The 21683-nt window shown below is 36.5% G+C and overlaps 1 protein-coding gene across 8 annotated transcripts in view; it reads right to left on the minus strand.

Moving 5' to 3' along the window:
* Positions 1 to 21683, minus strand: part of VPS13B (vacuolar protein sorting 13 homolog B) — a 770530-nt gene that overhangs the window by 526573 nt on the left and 222274 nt on the right. For all 8 annotated transcript variants that reach the window (XM_044245211.1, XM_044245212.1, XM_044245209.1 and 5 more), the window contains exons 18-19: positions 8653 to 8787; positions 7725 to 7898 (exon numbers count right to left, since the gene is read on the minus strand). In XM_044245211.1, the coding sequence (XP_044101146.1) occupies positions 7725 to 7898; positions 8653 to 8787 (309 nt within the window). The remainder of the gene's footprint in view (positions 1 to 7724; positions 7899 to 8652; positions 8788 to 21683) is intronic.

Consider the following 21683-nt stretch of genomic DNA (forward strand, 5'->3'; position numbering starts at 1 on the left):
AATGTGTTAGGCACCATTAAAATATCCACAGGGAAATGGTCAAGAGGTGGCTGAAATTTCGAGTCTGGATTTCAAAAGAAAATAAATGGAAAGAAATAAACATATGGTTGGTTGCTAAAAACAGTAGTGTCGATTACATCATCCCAGTAGAAAGAAAACCAGGAACAAAATCTCATGAATGACCTATATTTAAGGTACGAAAGAAAAAAACACACAGTTAGTCCTCCCTTATCTGCAGGTACACTTTCCATGGTTTCAGTCACCCATGGTCAACACAGTCCAGAAGCAGATGATCCTCCTCCAACATATCCTCAGAATGTCAACAGTAGGGGCACCTGGGTGGCTCAGTGGGTTAAAGCCTCTGCCTTCAGCTCAGGTCATGATCCCAGGGTTCTGGGATCGAGCCCCGCATCCGGCTCTCTGCTCAGTGGGGAGCCTGCTTCCTCCTCTCTCTCTCTGCCTGCCTCTCTGCCTACTTGTGATCTGTCTGTCAAATAAATAAATAAAAATCTTTAAAAAAAAAAAAAAAAGAATGTCAACAGTAGCCTGTTATTACAATGCCAACATCATTCCCCTCACTTCCTCTCATCACATAGGCATTTTATCATCTCTTCATCACAAGAAGGATAAGTACATTACAATAAGCTATTCTGAGAGAGAGACCATATTCATAAAATTTTTATTATGGTATATTGTATAACTATTCTATTTTATTACTCGTTATTGGTGTAAGACTCTTACTATACCTAATTTAGAACTCAAACTTTATTATATATGTATGTATAGTAAACACATAGTATATACAGCATTTAAAACTATCTGCAGTTTCAGACCTCCACTAGGGGTGTTGGAGATAAGGAGGGACTACCACAGTTGAGGAGAGACATGTAGATGGTTCGGCAAGGAGAACTACATTGTTCTGGTGTCAAAAATTGTAAGCCTAAGATATTACCCTACCACACTTATGAATGATGTCAAAGAAGACTCCTGAGTCAGAGACAAAGGACTTTATTACTCATGGAAGAACAAACAGCATGACTATCAACACATTTGCATCAATACCCTTTGCCCCCAAGTTTCACAGGAGTGATGACAAAGATATATCCAGATGGATGTCTGCACACGCAGAGCGATGCAGGATGAGAAATGAACCCTGAGTTGAGGAACCAAATCTTTTTTAATGGGCAGTTAACATACCCTCCACTGGCTCCAGAGGGACACTAAATCTATCTTCCAAGGCTGATGACCATACAAACATCCTTGAATAGATACTCCAAAACAAAGGCCAATCCGTACCACCATTCACAAGATATACATAAACTCAAAAGACCTACAGAGACTCCTGTATTAACACTGGTGGCCAAGAAAGACTAAGGTTTCAACAGAAAGAATATGATCGTAAGTAAATTCCGAAGACTAAAGATGATGAAAATTGAGACAGAGAAATAAGGCAAGAAAAATAAGATAATAAGTCTTGTCAGGTTTATTGAGGACTGATATATTATTTCATGTCATTTATAAGACTAAAATCAAACCAAGAAATGGAAGTTACAGTACAACAAACAGAGGATCTAATAGTAATTAGAGCTGTCTAACAAAAAAAGATCCTAGTAAATATTCTCTCCATCAACAGATATGTACATAAAGAGAAGAAAGAGGAGTAAGAAAGGGGGAAGGCTATTAACAACTATTAATGACTTACTACTTATTATGTTTATACCCTTGACCACCTGCCATAAATGTTTAGTTCTTCATTCATTCAACAAATGATTTCTCAAAGCATTCCCTATGTGTCAGGCAATGGTAAGTCCTGGAGATAAAATGACAAGCAACCAGTAACTAACTCCGCCCTCCCACAAATCACTATCAAGTAGTGAAGACAGACAGCATTCAAATCACCCAACTATGTAAATAAATATATATGTATATTTATGTATACATATATATGTAAATAGTTACATATATATTTATATATGTAAATATATACTGTCATTAAGTGTTATCAAAGTATAGTTAACTATAAAAAGGAATATAGTAGAACTACTTAATCAAATTGGGTGGTGGGAAATAGGGTAAAGAGTATCAGGGAAGGCTTCCTTGAAGAGGGAGTAGCTAAGCTAGAATTATATTAGTCTTAATTAAGACTAAGCTAGAATTAAACAGGTATAAGATGAAAAGTTAAGGGTAATTGTGAGAATCCCACGCAGGAAAAACAGCATATACAAAAGCATAATCACCAATGAGAAACTGAAAGAGGGCCAAGAGATCTAGAGTGTGAAGAAGGAGACACATTTTAAAAAGACCTAACATTGGCTTAGAAATTGAAATGAAGACCCTTTGATTCTAAATTTATATAGTACTTTGTAATCATTTTATATTCTTAAATAGCAGACACTCAAAATTTATTTAGACATTAATACATGGATTAACAAGGACTCAGAACTTTTTAACAAGTAGAACCTGCTATAAACCATAGGCAAAATACAGCATATGAAGAAGAGCTGGTCTATATTAAAAAGGGAAAAATGTTTAGAACCCATCTTTTTTTTTTCCCAGTTTATTTATTTTCAGAAAAACAGTATTCATTATTTTTTCACCACACCCAGTGCTCCATGCAAGCTGTGCCCTCTATAATACCCACCACCTGGTACCCCAACCTCCCACCCCCCCCCGCAGAACCCATCTTAAAATATTTTACATACAACAAGTCACCAAGTGCTTCTATCTCGGTCAAAGAAGTCAAAAAAGCAGCTTATTTCTCTATTTGATTCCTAATATTTACACAAATGTAAAATATAAAAGCATCACAGGGCGCCTGGGTGGCTAAGTCAGTTAAGCAACCAACTCTTGATTTCGTCAGGTCCTGGGAATGAGCCCTACCTGGGGTTCCATGCTCAGCAGTGGGTCTGCAGGAGATGCTCAACTTTTCCTTCTGCCCCTCCCCAACACTGTTCCCATGCTCTAAAATAAATAAATCTTTAAAAAAAAAAAAAGGAAAGAAAAGAAATAGAAGTGTCACTAAGTGATACCCATGAATAGTGACAATGAGTACAGAATGTGGGCTGACACACTGGACTCCCACAAGAGCCTTGAGTTACTTCACTACAATCAGAGACAGTTAAGTAGATAATGCAATAGGGCAGGGCAGGGCAGGGTAGGGGGGCAGTCTGGGGAGTGTTAAGGGAGTTGCTGAGTCTTCAAAAACAAAGAAGTGCTGTGGTTCTCCCTCTCTCTCATTCTTCTTCTTCTTCTTTTATTTTTTTTTAACATTTATTTATTCTGAGAGAGAAAGAGAGCAGGCATGCAGGAGCCAGGGAGGGGCAGAGAGAGAGCATATTTCTTATTAATACCCAATTCCTGTTAATAAAGCTGTCCATCCCTCACATTCTGAAATCAGAATCAAAAAACTCTGTCTCAGGGTGCCAGCTGGCCCAGCTGGAAGAGCATCAGTCTTGATCTCCAGGTCCTAGGATCAACCCCCATGCTGGTTATAGAGATTACTTAAAAACAACAACAACAACAAAACTCTGCCTCTTTATCCGAACTAACCTTTTCTCAAAACTTACTTCCTGACTTCTACAATACATCTAAAACATGTTCTGGTCCTAGTTTTAATCCCCCACCTCCACAGTGGGAGCGGGTACATAAAGGTAGTTGTCTTCCACACTTGATATTCAGATGCCACTTATAATTATCAGAGACAACACTAAAATACACAATTTGTCTCACACCATTTGACTGATCACTTATTACTCTAAATGCAAATACTTCTCATTCAAATTCTATAAATCCATGGGAAAAGTTCATTAACAACCTTAGCTGGATATGTTTGTGAAACAGACAGCAAGGATGACTTGTGCTTCCCTTTAATTGTTCAACTAGAAGGATTTAACTACCTCGAATATCTTTTTTTTTTTTAAGATTTTATTTATTCATTTGACAGAGAGAGATCACAAGTAGATGGAGAGGCAGGCAGAGAGAGAGAGAGGGAAGCAGGCTCCCTGCTGAGCAGAGCGCCCGATGCGGGACTCGATCCCAAGACCCTGAGATCATGACCTGAGCCGAAGGCAGCGGCTTAACCCACTGAGCCACCCAGGCGCCCCCCCGAATCTCTTTTTAAGAAAGATTAGCAATGACTTCTGGCTGTGTCATTTCCTTTCCATAATCCAATCTCAAAAACCAAATAAAAGTAAACATAATCATCACTTTCTTATTCATTCACTCATTAAATATTTGTTGACAGCCAATTGTATACAGGATATTATTCTAGACACAAGGAATACAGTAACAATCAAAACAGAAAAATTCCTGCTTAAATGAAGCATAATTTCTAAGAGCAGGACAAAATAATGAATAAGATAAATCAGTAATATACATACTATGGTAAAACTGTGGTAAGTACTTAAGAAAAAGTGAAGAGTAGAAAAATAAGAAGTATGTGTCAATGTGTGTGTGCATGTGTGTACATGCACCTGTTTTTAGGAGAGAAAAAATTTTGTATCCAATGGCCATGTAAGTCCTTGCTAAAGGGTGACATTTCAATAAGGTCTTAAAGGATTGTTAATAAAATTATTTCTCCATTTAAAATTTATTTATGATTTGCCTACTCCTGAGTTATACATAGACTCACATATACATCTCCAATTTAAATCTTGTCTTAAGAACATAAGATTAATCAATATTATTTTAAAACTGGCTTTAAAAAATACTTCTAAGCCTTCTCATAACCATATCATAAACACCATATTATAAATACCTGAGCCATGAATGTGGGTGGCAATTTCAAGGTAGATGGAAAATTTAAATTTAAAAGTGCCCTAAATTAAGTATGTGAATTTCATTTTAGGATTGAAACATACCCAAAGAAGTAATTTCAAAGTATCAACAATAAAATCACATTAAAAATTTTTTTTAAAGATTTTATTTATTTAATTGACAGACAGAGATCACAAGTAGGCAGAGAGGCAGGCAGAGAGGAGGAAGCAGGCTCCCTGCTGAGCAGAGAGCCCGATGTGGGGCTCGATCCCAGGACCCTGGGATCATGACCTGAGCCGAAAACAGAGGCTTTAACCAACTGAGCCACCCAGGCGCCCTCACATTAAAATTTTACACAGAAATCCAAAAACATATCATTGAACATTAACAGTGATTGTGAAGATTAGGTAAATTTTCTTACAGTAAGAAAAAATGTAAAACTTTACCCTAAAAATATAATTTTTTTAAACAGTAGTTTACTTCTGGGCCTATATAAAAGATTGGAAATGCAAGTATTTTTTATGACCCTAGAAATGGATTTCAATCACAAATAATAATATAAAATATTGTTATGAGAAAGATCAGATTATAAACTCAACTGATTACTTCTGTGTATATGGCAAAACAAAAAATGAGGAGGCTCTGTCCAACTTTAATATGTGGTAGATTCAAATAAACTTAGTCCCTTCTCAGTTATCAAAATTCTAACTGGATGGGCTGATCACTTTAATATCATTTTAATGATGTGATGATTTGAAAACAAAACCTATCAAAAATTACCAAATGGGGGGCGCCTGGGTGGCTCAGTGGGTTAAGCCTCTGCCTCCGGCTCAGGTCATGATCTCAGGGTCCTGGGATCGAGTCCCGCATCGGGCTCTCTGCTCAGCAGGGAGCCTGCTTCCTCCTCTCTCTCTCTGCCTGCCTCTCTGCCTACTTGTGATCTCTCTCTGTCAAATAAATAAATAAAATCTAAAAAAAAAAAAAAATTACCAAATGGAGGGGTGCCTCAGTGACTCAGTCTGTTAAGCATCCAAGTCTTGATTTCAGCTCAGGTCATGATCTCCGGGCTGTGAGACTGAGCCCTGCACTGGGCTCAGCCCTCAGTGTGGCCTCTACTTGAGATTTTCTCTCTTCCTCTGCCTCTCCCCCTACCACCACCCACTGCCTCTGTCAAATAAGTAAGTAAGCAAATAAATAAGTAAATAAATAAATAAAATCTTAAAAGTAAAAAACTATTTGGGTAACTATATAAAGAAGTTTATCAAACAGCATATTTAAGGAACATGATTAAATAGGCATTTTAAAAATCATGACGTTTATTTAACCTCCAAAACCTTCTTCCTACAAGTAAATGACATAGACTAAATCTGGCCCACACTTTGTTTTCTGTGAATAAAGTTTAACTGAAATACAGTACTATCCATTCATTTGCATTTTATCTACAGCTATTTTTGTGTCATAATAGCAGAATTTGATAGCTAACAGAGAGAAAATATGGCCCACAAGGTCTTAAATATTAGTTATCTGGCTCTTTATTAAAATGTTTATCAGTCTCTGCCTTAAAAGACAGATATTTTATCCATATGCACAGTCTTAGTTTGGGTTTGGCATCATCTTCACATTTTTCCTTTGGGTTCCATACCAATTCTCACCAGGCTAAAACTTCTTTTTGAGGAGTATTGTCTTTAGAAGCATGCTGAGGACCCTCAGGCTCACATTTCAAGATACTAATTTCAAGTTTCTAGTGTGCATGCTATTCAGCTTCAAATGCTACTGTAACAAAATTCATCTTTCAAATATATTTTATGTCTTTGTGCACGGCTTCAAATATTCACCTCCATATTCTGTCTGGTCAATTAATTATAAATCTTTTCATGGTCTTCCCTTTTGAACTTAATGCAGTGATGCTTAACATTTTCCATAAGTTATAATATTGTTAAATATTAAGAGAGATCTACTCTAAGGAAGTTATTTGAAAGCACTTCCTCACTGGCCATTTAAATCTTTTAAAAAAATTGGCACCCTTCACCCTTTTAAGAAATCTGTATATAGCAATCTTATTTCTAGACCTTTCAACCACTTTGTCTTTACCAACCTTACAGTGACTAATCGACTTCATGGGTGATAATGGTCTCTACTTACCACATCTTTTTTTAACCCCAGTCTTTACTGATCCTTCTGGTATCTCCTTTCAACACAAGAGGTGTGGCTTTGCTATTGTGGTGTTGAATAAAATGAAATAGATTCTAGGCAAAATACTACTAGAAAAATTACTCTAAGAAATAGGATCCTGGGGGCACCTGAGTGGCTCAGTGGATTAAACTGCTGCCTTCGGCTCAGGTCATGATCTCAGTGTCCTGGGATCGAGCCCCACATTGGGCTCTTTGTTCAGCGGGAGACTGCTTCTCTCTCTCTCTCTCTCTCCACCTACTTGTGATCTCTCTCTCTGTCAAATAAATAAATAAAATCTTAAAAAAAAAAAAAAAAGAAATAGGATCCTGACCTCTGAGATTTTTCTTCTTGGTTCTACTATCAACATTTCTTCCTTTCTGCAAAACTAGAGAAGGCTCAAATACCCAATTTTAGTGTGGCAAATGGTGGGTCACAAAGTGCTACTATCCCAAGGAAAAATATTTTCTCTTTCCAATGTTTTAAATTTCTTTTAGTCCTTTCTACCTATTACATGATATGATAGGTTATAAAACTCAGTTGGATTTAGGAGCTATGAATCTAAGATTATTATAATGACAACTGAATTATTTATTTCTCATATAAAGTAAAATCATTATTATTTGTGAACACATGACTTATCAAAAATTACACAAAAACCCTTCACTTGAAGTTTTAAAGAATACAACTGTAGAGAGTATCTCAATGGACACAAATTGGTTTTTCCAAGAAGTCCTTTGTAAAAGCTTTACTGGAAAAGAAAATGCAAAATAAATGAATAATGATAAATTTGTACTCACCAGAATTATGGCAGTAGTCCATATACTGTGGAACTTGGACTGTGAAGGCTATCAAATCTGGAGCTAAGAGAGATTCTGGCTTTCTACTCTCATTGAGCCACTTGCTGCTATGAAGATCTTTAGTGTCAGAAGGACCCTGAAGCAAAGGAATCAATTTCTCTTTTCCACTGTCACCTGAAGAGAAACATTAATGAAAAAATTCCTATAAAAAAATATAGGAGTAGCTTGAGGATGCCTGATCTTAAAGTATATTATCATAATATAACACTTCATTTATATTTGGTCATTTTAGCTGTACATTTATACTCTAAAAAGCATGACTGATAAAGTTAAAAGCACTTTTAACTCTTAACAAATTAAGTCTTAGTATTTAGCTAATGAATGCAGAACATGTTCAGATGATATTGTAAAAGCAAAGAACTTGAATATACTATATTCTAAATATTCTACAAAATACGTACCTCTTTAAACTTACCTAGAAATTTAGATTGCCCTGAAAAAACTTTAAGTTACAAGTGTTTATGGAAAATAGTATGAAATAAAGTATTGGCAGGAAGGTGAAGCCAGTTTTAAAAATTGAAAAACAGTTATCTGCTTATTATATGAACATTTTAATTTAATTTTTAAGTGTCATATATATCTATACTTCCTATTTCCTCCGAAAAGTGTTAGAGTACACTTTTAATTGTTCTCCTTCATAACCATTCTCATAACTATGCAGCTTTTTTTCCTGAAATAAAAATTAATTTATTAAAGAAGTATCATCCTGGCACAATTAAAAAATTTTTAAAGTAAAAATAAAAAAACTTAAAACCTCTGATTCATAGGAACAATGAGCAAATTCTTGTTTCAGTAACGCTCCTTGTAAAATGCAAGGCCAATTCTCCTATACAGGCAATAAAGTTTTACACGGTCCAGCTGCACATACCTGGGGCTTTGGCACAAATTTTTATTGATCCCATGGTCCCAGAGGCACATTTGACCAATGATGTGCTGCAGTACTTCAATTCAACATTCTGGATTGAGCCCTCAAGAGTTGGCAGGGGATTCTTAGATTTCACACCTAATAAAAGAAAACTGCAAATGTACTAGCCGATTGAATTTAAATAATTTTTATACTCCTTTACCAAGGCATTTAAACTTAATTATACTTTAATTATCTGCCTCAGATGTTCTTACAGTATTTGTGTTAGGTTTCATGGTTTAGCATTTAGGAGGTGAAAGGATGCAATTTTAAAATAAATAGTCTGAACTCTCATAACTGTACTTATGCAGTCAGCTTTTGATTAGTCAAGATCAAGAATACAAGTAAATATTTTAAAACAAATATTTGTTTAAAAACTTTAAAATATCATAGTTTTGAAAGTAAGAGTAAGATATTTATTTTTGAAACAAATTTAACCTATACATTGAGTTTTAATTAGAGACACATTAAATTTAAACAGGAAACTTTCTGAGTAAACAAATGCCCAGAGTATCTTAGTCAGGCAGAATAAGGAGAGATAAACAAGACAGTTCCTAAGTTAAAATACAATAGCCTATGAGCAAAACTGAAACACCATGTGCAGATAAAGAAATCAATGGTATTCTATATCAATTAACAAAAAAGTAGATATTAACATCTCTACTATATGCTACTTGCTGAGGGACACTGAAGCATAGGATTATTATTATAATAATTGTCATGAAATAAATGATAGGGAAAATTTAATTCTAAAGGGAGAAACCCACTTTGCCCCTGAACAGTAGGTGAGAATTAAACAGGCAGGGGAACCTTAAGAATGACAACATTGCAAACCACTAAAATGATAACGATGAAGAACTCAAATCAACTAACATTTACTGAGGACTTATTCTGTGTTACACATGTTATCTCATTCAATCCTCTCAATGGGGCTGTAATAAAAATGTTTATTATCCTCACTTTCAGATTAAGATACATTCAATTGTAGGAGTTTAGTTAAATTTTGCTGTAAGTCCTATAGTAGCAAAAGAACTAGGATATTTAATACAATTTGATACAGAAGACTTGACCATTCATTTTGCCTATATTCACCAACATCTGCCATCATAATTTCCCTTTTCCACATTCCACATTTGGATCAAATATATATTATTCTCCACATCTGAAGCTCTAAGTAGAACATGTATGAATAATTAAAACCATAAACTTTCTATGACTGATCCATTGAACATTACTCTGAAATCTTCCATTTCAATTTTAGCATGTTCAAGAAGCCCCATAATTGTCCAAGTGTCTTCCTGAGACAAGGCCCAGGAATCTACGGTTTAACCAGCACACTATGTGATTCACAAATTATTAAAAAACATCATTTTGGGCGCCTGGGTGGCTCAGTTGGTTAAGCGACTGCCTTCAGCTCAGGTCATGATCCCCGGGGTCCTGGGATCGAGTTCCACATCGGGCACCCTGCTCCATGGGGAGTCTGCTCCCTCTGACGTTCTCCCCTTTCATGCTCTCTCTCACTGTCTCTCTCTCAAATAAATAAAATCTTTAAAAATAAATAAATAAATAACGTCATTTTAAGAAACACCCTCTCGCACACTAACACTCACTTCAGAAGGGCCCATTCATTTACTAATTTCTATGTGGTTATTACATAAATGTGTATCGACTGGTTGCTATTTTCCAATATTCACCACCTCAGTTGTTTCCATTTGAAGTGATACCTATTATCCCCAGAGCAATAGTCTAAAATGTTGTCATTTGTACAATATTCTATAGTGATATCAGATTTTTCTCAGATCCTCAAAATCCATGACTCATACATCTAAAGCAGTATCTCAGAAAATTAAATGATGACAACAGTATTTATATAAACATAGTCATAGTAATAACATTTTAACGGTACTACTAGCTATCATAGCACCTATCATTCAGTGAGCACTTACTGTCAATCCCTAGGTCTAGTTTATTATTTTATTTATTTATCTCCAAAAGAAAACAAAATCCCAAGGTGACCATTACTATTCCATTTTACATATGAGAAAACCAAGAACCAGACAGTAGGGTTTTGCCAATCTCAAGTCAGAAAGTGACAAGACTGGATCACATTTCTCCTTAAACAGGAAGCTGAGCAACCCTACATATTTAACATCTACTGCAGTTGTGGGAAGTTATAATCAATAGATACTTTACCCTGCTCTAATCATTATGTTAGATGATGAGAAAATATAAAATAGAATGATACCTTCCCCCCAACCCTCAAGCCCCACTGTTAGACTTTCATTCTCTGCCAATTTTTTCAAAAACATATATTAAAACCTAGATAGAGATCAGCAGACAAGAGCTACTGATAGATTCTTTCAAGGGTTGCTGATGGTGTTCAGAATGAAAAGAACTGAATTAGTTTCTGGTAGATATAAACACAAAAGAATATGAACAGGCCAAAATGGCTTTGTTTTTTTTTTTTTTTCCCAATTTATTTATTTTCAGAAAAACAGTATTCATTATTTTTTCACCACACCCAGTGCTCCATGCAAGCTGTGCCCTCTATAATACCCACCACCTGGTACCCCAACCTCCCACCCCCCCGCCACTTCAAACCCCTCAGACTGTTTTTCAGAGTCCATAGTCTCTCATGGTTCACCTCCCCTTCCAATTTACCCAAATTCCCTACTACTCACTAACGCCCCTTGTCCTCCATGCTATTGGTTATGCTCCACAAATGAGTGAAACCATATGATAATTGACTCTCTCTGCTTGACTGATTTCACTCAGCATAATCTCTTCCACTCCCGTCCATGTTGCTACAAAAGTTGGATATTCGTCCTTTCTGATGGAGGCATAATACTCCATAGTGTATATGGACCACATCTTCCTTATCCATTCATCCGTTGAAGGGCATCTTGGTTCTTTCCATAGTTTGGCGACCGTGGCCATTGCTGCTATAAACATTGGGGTACAGATGGCCCTTCTTTTCACGACATCTGTATCTTTGGGGTAAATACCCAGGAGTGCAATTGCAGGGTCGTAGGGAAGCTCTATTTTTAATTTCTTGAGGAATCTCCACACTGTTCTCCAAAGAGGCTGCACCATCTTGCATTCCCACCAACAGTGTAAGAGGGTTCCCCTTTCTCCACATCCTCTCCAACACATGTTGTTTCCTGTTTTGTTAATTTTGGCCATTCTAACTGGTGTAAGGCTTTGTTTTTAAATTATTTTATAACACTGCTTCTACCACATTGAGGACTCTATCTTTAATGACAAATGGTAGATTTTTTTAAGTTTATTTATGTAAGTAATGTCTACACCCTATGTGGGGCTCAAACTCACCATCCTAGATCAAGAGTGGCATTGTTCATCTAGCTGAGTGAACCAAGTGCCCTGAAAAATGATAGATCTTTGCTAATATTTAAAGCATGTTGTATATAATACTCTTACCAGAAAAAGTTGCCTGGAATCTCTTCTGGTAATAATCTCATATACATCTACATACAAAGCATCTTGTTTTTAACTCTCACAAACTTCGTTTACATTTTTATGATTACATTTCTTAAGTATTTTAAAACTTCTTTTAATAATTAAAACATCAGGGCACCTGGGCTGCTCAGTTGGTTAAGCGGCTACCTTCCACTCAGGTCATGATCCCAGGGTCCTGGGACTGAGCCCCACATTGGGCTCACTGCTCAGTGGGCAGCCTGCTTCTCCCTCGCCTCCCTGCTTGTGCTCGCTTACACTCTCTCTCAAATAAATAGATAAAATCATGAAAAAAATAACTAAAACATGATTATGCATAAGTTCTTCATAAAGGCTTTTTTATAAAGAAAGCTATTTTAAATGCCATAAGCTGAGATTTTAAAAAAATAAATTACAGACATCTCTTGATTGACTTCAACAATGGAGAAAAGCTGCTAGTTTAAAAAAAAAAAAAAACCTTGTTATTTAAACTATGGACTCTGGGTGATTATGATATATGAGTGTATGTTCATCCATTGTAACAAAAGCCACTCTGATGGAAGATGCTGATACTGGGGTAGCTCTGCTTGTGTGGGTCAGGGCACATATGGGAACTAACTTCTTCTCAATTTTACCGCAAACCTGAATGCATTCTTTAAAAAGATAAAGTGCTTTTTAAAAAATTTTTAGGTTTATTTATTTAAGTAATCTCTACACCCAATGTGGGGCTCAAACTCACAACCCCGAGACGAAGTCGCAGGCTCTAACTGGGCCAGCCAGGACCCCTTAAAAAAAAAAAAGCCTTACTGAAAAATAAACTTGGTTTATTTCCATTCTACCTTAAAGTCAAAATTTTTAACATGCCCAAATGTAAGCTCTAGAAAGCAGAAAGGAGTAAAGTCTTGCCATTACATAATTCAGAGCACCATTCATATTGTGTCATACATGAATGCTACTTCCTGAAAGTGTGAAAGGAAATCTCCTGCAACATGGTAAAACTAAAAGAGCAAAAGGTCTCAAACTAAAAAAAGCATTGCTTTGGATAGAGGCAGCATTAACAACATAGCTGAGTAATTAGGTAGCTTAAGACACGCTACTATTTATTATTGTTACATGGAGAGGCCAAAGTATTGTAGTTACTGTTCAACATACTTAAACAAGAAAATGGCTCTTTACACAGAACTTAAATTAGAGAAGAGGTGCAATATTTTGGTAAGACGTACAGTCAGCTGACATGAGTCAAGAGGCCAATCACAAAGATAATGACAGTATCTAACATTTAAAATACTCCCTCGGGGCGCCTGGGTGGCTCAGTGGGTTGAGCCTCTGCCTTTGGCTCAGGTCATGATCTCAGGATCCTGGGATCGAGCCCCACATCGGGCTCTCTGCTCAGCGGGGAGCCTGCTTCCCCCCTCTTTCTCTGCCTGCCTCTCTGCCTACTTGTGATCTCTGTCTGTCAAATAAATAAATAAAATCTTTAAAAAAATAAAATTAAAATACTCCCTCTACAAAGCACTCTCACACATATATTCATTCAAATGCTGTTTCCACCAGAAGAAGAAGGATTTTCTAAGACACTGCAACTAAAATATAATATTACATTGTACACACTATCAATGAAATAATTGAAAAACATTGATTTTTTTGGTAATAGAATTTAATATAAAATAAGGCACTGTTAGTTCTTCTCCTTGTGGTTCTTTTCTGGAAAATACCAACTCCTACTACATATTCCTAGTCCTGTGGTAAATAATTACCTGATTCTTTTTTGTTTTTAATTTTAAAAAAATTTTTTTATAAACATATATTTTTATCCCCAGGGGTACAGGTCTGCGAATTGCCAGGTTTACACACTTCACAGCACTCACCATAGCACTTACCCTCCTCAATGTCCATAACCCCAACCCCCTCTCCCAAACCCTGACCCCAGCAACCCTCGGTTTGTTTTGTGAGATAAAGAGTCACTTACGGTTTGTCTAACTCCAGATCCCATTGTTTCATTTATTCTTTTCCCTCCCCCCAAAACCCCCATGTTGCATCTCTACTTCCTCATATCAGGGAGATCATATGATAGTTGTCTTTCTCTGATTGACTTATTTCACTAAGCATGATACCCTCTAGTTCCATCCACATCGTCGCAAATGGCAAGATTTCATTTCTTTTGATGGCTGCATAGTACTCTATTGTGTATATACACCACACCTTCTTTATCCATTCATCTGTTGATGGACATCTAGGTTCTTTCTGTAGTTTGGCTATTGTGGACATTGCTGCTATAAACATTCGGGTGCATGTGCCCCTTCAGATCACTACGTTTGTATCTTTAGGGTAAATACCCAGTAGTACAATTGCTGGGTCATAGGGTAGTTTTATTTTCAACTTTTTGAGGAACCTCCATGCTGTTTTCCAGAGTGGTTGCACCAGCTTGCATTCCCACCAACAGTGTAGGAGGGTTCCCCTTTCTCCATATCCTCGCCAGCATCTGTCATTTCCTGACTTGTTCATTTTAGCCATTCTGACTGGTGTGAGATGGTATCTCATTGCGGTTTTGATTTGTATTTCCCTGATGCCGAGTGATGTGGAGCACTTTTCCATGTGCCTGTTGGCCATCTGGATGTCTTCTTTGCAGAAATGTCTGTTCATGTTCTCTGCCTATTTCTTGATTGGATTAGTTGTTCTTTGGGTGTTGAGCTTGATAAGTTCTTTATAGATTTTGGACACTAGCCCTTTATCTCATATGTCCTTTGCAAATATCTTCTCCCATTCTGTCAGTTGTCTTTTGGTTTTGTTAACTATTTCCTCTGCTGTGCAAAAGCTTTTGATCTTGATGAAATCCCAATAGTTCATTGTTGCCCTTGCTTCCCTTGCCTTTGGCAATGTTCCTAGGAAGAAGTTGCTGTGGCTGAGGTCGAAGAGGTTGCTGCCTGTGTTCTCCTCAAGGATTTTGATGGATTCCTTTCTCACATTGAGGCCCTTCATTCATTTGGAGTCTATTTTCGTGTGTGGTGTAAGGAGATGGTCCAATTTCATTTTTCTGCATGTGGCTGTCCAATATTCCCAACACCATTTATTGAAGAGGCTGTCTTTTTTCCATTGGATATTCTTTCCTGCTTTGTCGAAGATTAGTTGACCATAGAGCTGAGGGTCTATTTCTGGGCTCTCTATTCTGTTTCATTGATCTACGTGTCTGTTTTTGTGCCAGTACCATACTGTCTTAATGATGACAGCTTTGTAATAGAGCTTGAAGTCCAGAATTGTGATGCCTCCAACTTTGGCTTTCTTTTTCAATATTCCTTTGGCTATTCAAGGTCTTTTCTGGTACCATACAAATTTTAGGATTATTTGTTCCATTTCTTTGAAAAAAATGGATGGTATTTTGATAGGGATTGCATTAAATGTGTAGATTGCTTTAGGTAGCATCGACATTTTCACAGTATTTGTTCTTCCAATCCAGGAGCATGGAACATTTTTCCATTTCCTTGTGTCTTCCTCAATTTCTTTCATGAGTACTTGATAGTTTTCTGAGTATAGATTCTTTGCCTCTTTGGTTAGGTTTATTCCTAGGTATCTTTGGTTTTGGCTGCAAATGTAAATGGGATTGACTCCTTAATTTCTCTTTCTTCTGTCTTGTTGTTGGTGTAGAGAAATGCAACTGATTTCTGTGCATTGATTTTATATCCTGACACTTTACTGAATTCCTGTACAAGTTCTAGCTGTTTTGGAGTAGAGTCTTTTGGGTTTTCCACATGTAGTATCATGTCATCTGCGAAGAGTGATAGTTTGACTTCTTTGCCGATTTGGATGCCTTTAATTTCTTTTTGTTGTCTGATTGCTGAGGCTAGGACTTCGAGTACTATGTTGAATAGCAGTGGTGATAATGGACATCCCTGCCGTGCTCCTGACCTTAGCGGAAAAGCTTTCAGTTTTTCTCCACTGAGAATGATATTTGCGGTGGGTTTTTCATATTTAACTGATTCTTCTTCTACCAACTTTCTTGCCTGCCACAATTCTTCCATCCTCTCTGAGACCTTAGCCCTCAGTGTCAACATTCCAGTGCTCAACAATCAGCTTATGACCATTCTTATAATTATTAAAAGATAAACTAATGAGAATAACCTGCACATCTGCATGTTTATCTAAGTAAAAGATTAAGGAGTTAAACCCCATGTAGCTTTTACCTGTGTTCACTCTATTAATCATCACTAAAAGACTTAAAAAATTTTAGGGCCTTAAACTCAAAAAGAAATGAAAAGACAATAGCTAAATAAGGAACTCTCAAGAAGGCAAGAGCTATCATCAAAATTTTGAAAGGGGAATATCTGATGAACAAGTGGAAATGAGACGACTTTGTTAAATTTCCCACAGATACTTTTATCTGTTCTATTAAGGAACAAGTCAATCTGAAGTAAGCCTTGAAAAATTAAAAATTACAGAAGCCAGGTAGTTCAGAGAGAAGGAAAGCAGATGAGGCTAAAAAGATTAGAGAATGAATTAACAGGTCACCATAGATCCCCTTAATTCACAGAGCCATGCAACTTCCCCATACTCATCCGGGCAAAAGACTAAGGGTTCACTATTGAGAGGTTAAACCACAAGAATTTTGGACTAGGGGATACAACCAAAGAAAAGGGTACATGTTAAAAACAGCAGATAGTCTTAAAAATCTATGTGGAGTTTATGTACTACAGGATGAGATCTTCTTTTCCTTACTAAGAACTCTGAGTGACAGGCTCATAACCTTCAGGAAGGAAATGGAAGGATTTCTCTAAGTGGAAACTGGCCAGTCCAAGAAAAAAGAACCATAGATAATGATAACTGACTATCCCACAACAAAAAATAAGTAGGGTCTGGGCGCCTGGGTGGCTCAGTGGGTTAAAGCCTCTGCCTTCGGCTCAGGTCAGGATCCCAGGGTCCTGGGATCAAGCCCTGCATCAGGCTCTCTGCTCAACAGGGAGCCTGCTTCCTCCTCTCTCTCTGCTGCTTCTCTGCCTACTTGTGATCTCTGTCTGTCAAATAAATAAATAAACTCTTAAAAAAAAAAAAAAAAAGTGGGTCCAATTCCCCTACAATGACACCAGCAATTCAATAAGCTCCAACCTTAAATACAGATTTAGTATTTTATTCTAAATATGAAGGACCACCAGATATCATGTGGCAATCACTATTAACACATAGAGATTAAAAAACACAGAAAAGAAACAGGGTAACTAAAAATACCAAAAACAAAAATCTCAGTAATAATAATTGCAAAAATCTTAGTAATAATAGAGAGAGTACAGAAGATACTACAACAAAAACAAGATGTTTATTTAAAATTTTTGAAGAAGGGGTGTTTTGGTGGCTCAGTCAGTTAAGTACCTGCCTTCTGCACAGGTCATGATCTCATGGGTCCTGGAATGGAGCCCTGTTTCTGGCTCCCTACTCAGTAGGGAGTCTGCTTCTTCCTCTTCCTCTGCCCTTTCCCCTCCCACCACCATTTATGCTTCCTCTCACACACTCTCCCTCAAATACATAAAATCTTTAAAAAAAATTTTTTTCCAAAGAAAAAAACAGCCCTTAGAAATGATAAACATGACATTAATTCTCTTTAAATAGAAAAATTAAAAACTAGAGTTAAGGAAATTTACCATATATTAAAACATAAAATCCCAAGAGTTGAGAATGGGAGAGAAATGACAATACAATGAAAGTACCAGCATAAACAATCAAATACCTAGAAACCAAAAATTCCAAAAAGACTATTAAAATAAAATGGAGAAAATAACCAAAAGAAATAATTCAAGAAGATCTCCCTAAACAACAGAACAAGAGTTTCTCATTAAAAAGGTGTACCATAAATCCAGCACAACAAATGAAAAAGCATACGCACAGAAACCCAACGCCTGAACGAGAAGCACCTAAGGGATTCTGAGATAAAAAATAAACAAACATGCAAACATGAAACAAATGACATACAAATATACAACACACAATTAGAATGGCATGAACCTTCTCAATGGCAACACCGGAAAACAAGAAGACAACAATAAAGTAATACTTTAAAAATTCTGTAGAAAACTTACTCCCAGACTAGAGATCTATAAACAGTGAAACTATCAATCACATACAAAGGCAGAAGAAAAATTCATCAGACATGCCAGATCTGAAAAAAAGTTTACTTCCTCTGCTGGAAAGATAACTACAAAATGGTACTCCAGCAAAATCAGGGAGTAAATCAGGAAAGAATCACATCTATGATACAAGAAACAGGGGATCTAACATAAGAGAAAAGAGAATTCCCAGGACAATGTGGTAAAAGAACACTTCAAGCTAGCTCTATGGTAGGATTAGAAACAAAAAGAAATTGAAACAAGAAAAAAGTGCACTAAAAGAACAGTAACTATAAAAATTAAAACTATCTCCTCATGTATTGGAACTACTGAGAGAAGATACATTTCTAGAAGAGTTTTGGGGAATGAATAATAAGTACATAGAACACTACTCAAATTTTAATAGGGCAGTTATTAAATCCTAGAATAAAAGTTGCACAAGAAAAAAATTATTTAATGGTAGTCTATTACAATTCATCCATATATGGTCATAACCTATTAATATTAAACATAAAGTTAAGCAAAATTGTTATATACCTAGATAATTTAGGAGAAAAAAAAGACTAAAGATGGAGACAGTGAGTGCTAACCCTAAAAGCTAAAATAAGGCTACCTGCTTCCCCTCTCCAAAGATGTCCACATCTGAACCCCAAGACTTATGTATGTTATCTCACATGGCAAAGAAGAATTAAGGTTGCAGGTGGAATTAAGCTTGCTAATCCGCTGATCTGGAGAAATAGGGAGTTTATCCGGCATTATCCTGGTGGACCCAATATAATCAAGAGAGTCCTTAAAATGAAAGGAAGGGGCAGAAAAGGAGAGTCAAAGAAAGACATGTGATGACAGAAGCACCATCAGTGATGCTGCTGGCTTTGAAGATGGGGGAATGAATGTCACTGGTCAATGAATGCATGTGGCCTTAAGAAGGTAGAAAGAACAAGGAAACAGATTCTGGGAAGCTTACAAAAGGAATATAGCCATGCTAACACCTTGATTTTAGTACAAGACTCATTTCAGACATTTAAACTATAGAACTGTAAGGAGATAAATTTATGTTGTTTTAAGCCACTAAGTTTGTGATAGTAGAATGTATGTAGATAATATCTAAACATGAAAGATCAGAAAATTGTGACACAAGCATTTTATTTAGAAATTTAGAAGTAGGGCCGCCTGGGTGGCTCAGTGGGTTGAGCCGCTGCCTTCGGCTCAGGTCATGATCTCAGAGTCCTGGGATCAAGTCCTGCATCGGGCTCTCTGCTCAGCAGGGAGCCTGTTCCCTCTCTCTCTCTCTCTGCCTGCCTCTCCATCTACTTGTGATTTCTCTCTGTCAAATAAATAAAATCTTTAAAAAAAAAAAAGAAATTTAGAAGTAAATATCTAAGAATGAGCTGAAAAGACTGCTTCTAAAAAAGCAGTGAAGATGAAAGGGGCCCAGAGGACTGTGCTTTTTGTTACAAGCCTTGTAAAACTCTAATTTAAATAAAATTAAGTGCTATTCAGGAAACTCAAGCAACCAGGACTCATACTAGATACACATAAATAATAAAATAACAGGATAGTAAACCAATAATAGAGGTTTCTGAAGGAGGGAAGAGGAAAATTATTTTAAAATAGGCACTGACAGGATTAAAAAACATTACACAAAATAAAGTAACAAAGAGCTGCCAAAGAGTTGGTATTATCACAATAGGTAAGCATTTACCCTTTCAGGGGAAGAATAAAGGGAGAAAGTGAAACTAGAGAAAGACTGATCACATGAGAAGAAAACATAAGTCTGAACAGCAGTGACTGTGGAAGGAAGAACAAGACAGAACCAATCAGCTTTCTGGGTACACCTAAGACACAACAGGTGACAAAGACTACATGCAAATGGCTCCCTCTGATAAGATAAGCCAACAGAAGACAGCAACCTTTAAAAGACAGTGATCATTTTGTTGTTGATAATGATTTTGTTGTTTTTAACATGGGAAAGGAAAGGAAGTGACACTCCAGGGCTGAGTTAAGCCAAAATGTCTGGGTAACAATCATTTAGTATTTTCAACAGGATATAAAATAAAAACCATGAACCACACTCAAATTAAGTAGCACAGAAAAAAAAAAAAAAAGAAATCTCAAAAGTGTAGTGCCCAGTGATAATTAGATGACAGGGTGAATTTTAAATAATCACAAGGAACGAAACACAAAGCCCTCTACAGCAAGAGCTTACTTTTCATTGTTCCATCCTCATTTGCATCTGAGCAATCCCTCCCTGTCCATACTGCTAGAACTACCACCAGAAAGAATTTACCGACCAACACGTGTCTACAGACCTGCTTCTTTGATTAACTGTTTTTAAACATCAATGATGGCAAACATTTGACAAGATTCTGCTTCATGCTGAAAGAGTGATGAAAAGAGATGCCTTAATTTAACACAACATACTTCTGTCACCACATTTAGGACATAATTCATAATATAAAGATTAACAAAATAGCTTCTAACTCTAAAACTATGACTCAGTCTCTCTCCTACATATCTTTGTCATACTATTTAAATGCATACCTTAGAATTCTAATCTGCATTATTTAGAATTAACCTGCTTCTCTTCAAGTTTATATACTCGATTGCTCTATTGTGTTATGATTACAGGTTTGGGAATTTGGACATTTCTGGGTATAAGGAACTAGAAAAAGAAATATTTTCATTTGGAAGGGGGGCAGAGCTTGGTTAAAGTACTGAGAAACTTAGAAATTCTAGATACAGTCTGACAAGAAGATTCAGTAACTTATTTTGGTTGGAAAAGGGAAGATCACTGGACTGTAATGGACCTAATTGAAGAGAACATCAAATAGCTCAGCACAGTGCCTCAAGTATAATAGGTGTTCAAACACAAGTTATTCGCTTCTTGTTTGCTCCTCTACCTCTTCATTACCAAGTATGGGGAACTAAAAAATTAACATTACTGTTGGGAGATCATGTCATTAATTTCTTCTCTTTTGGGTTGCTTTTAAATGTTTATCTTTGGCACAGCAGGGTTTCATAACAATGTATCCATGTAAAAATTTATTTTTCTTGTTTGGGATTTATGATTCTTAAATCTGAAGATTCACAAAATTTTCAGTGCCATCTTTTGCTTCTTTGATACTTTTAAGCAGTCATTTTACACTATTTCCAATAATTACATTATCTGAAATTCTAGGAATCTAAATTGGTCATTGGAGGACTCTGCTAACTCTTGATCTTGGTGGATTATTTTCAAGTCCTTGGTCATTCCAAATTCTGAGTTTACATTTCACAAGGCTTTCTTCTTCAAAAACATTGCCATAGTTGAAGGTACATGCCACATCAAATATCTGTGTTTACTACTAGGTATCCAGAGATGTAAAAAGTCCAACCGGGTCATATTTTAAGTTAAGCTATTGTATTGATGGTTCCTAGACCACACAAGAAACTAAAATCTGAGTGATGACAGGA

The sequence above is a fragment of the Neovison vison genome, chromosome 4 (assembly GCF_020171115.1).
Source record: "Neovison vison isolate M4711 chromosome 4, ASM_NN_V1, whole genome shotgun sequence".
Classification (NCBI taxonomy): Eukaryota; Metazoa; Chordata; class Mammalia; order Carnivora; family Mustelidae; genus Neogale; species Neogale vison.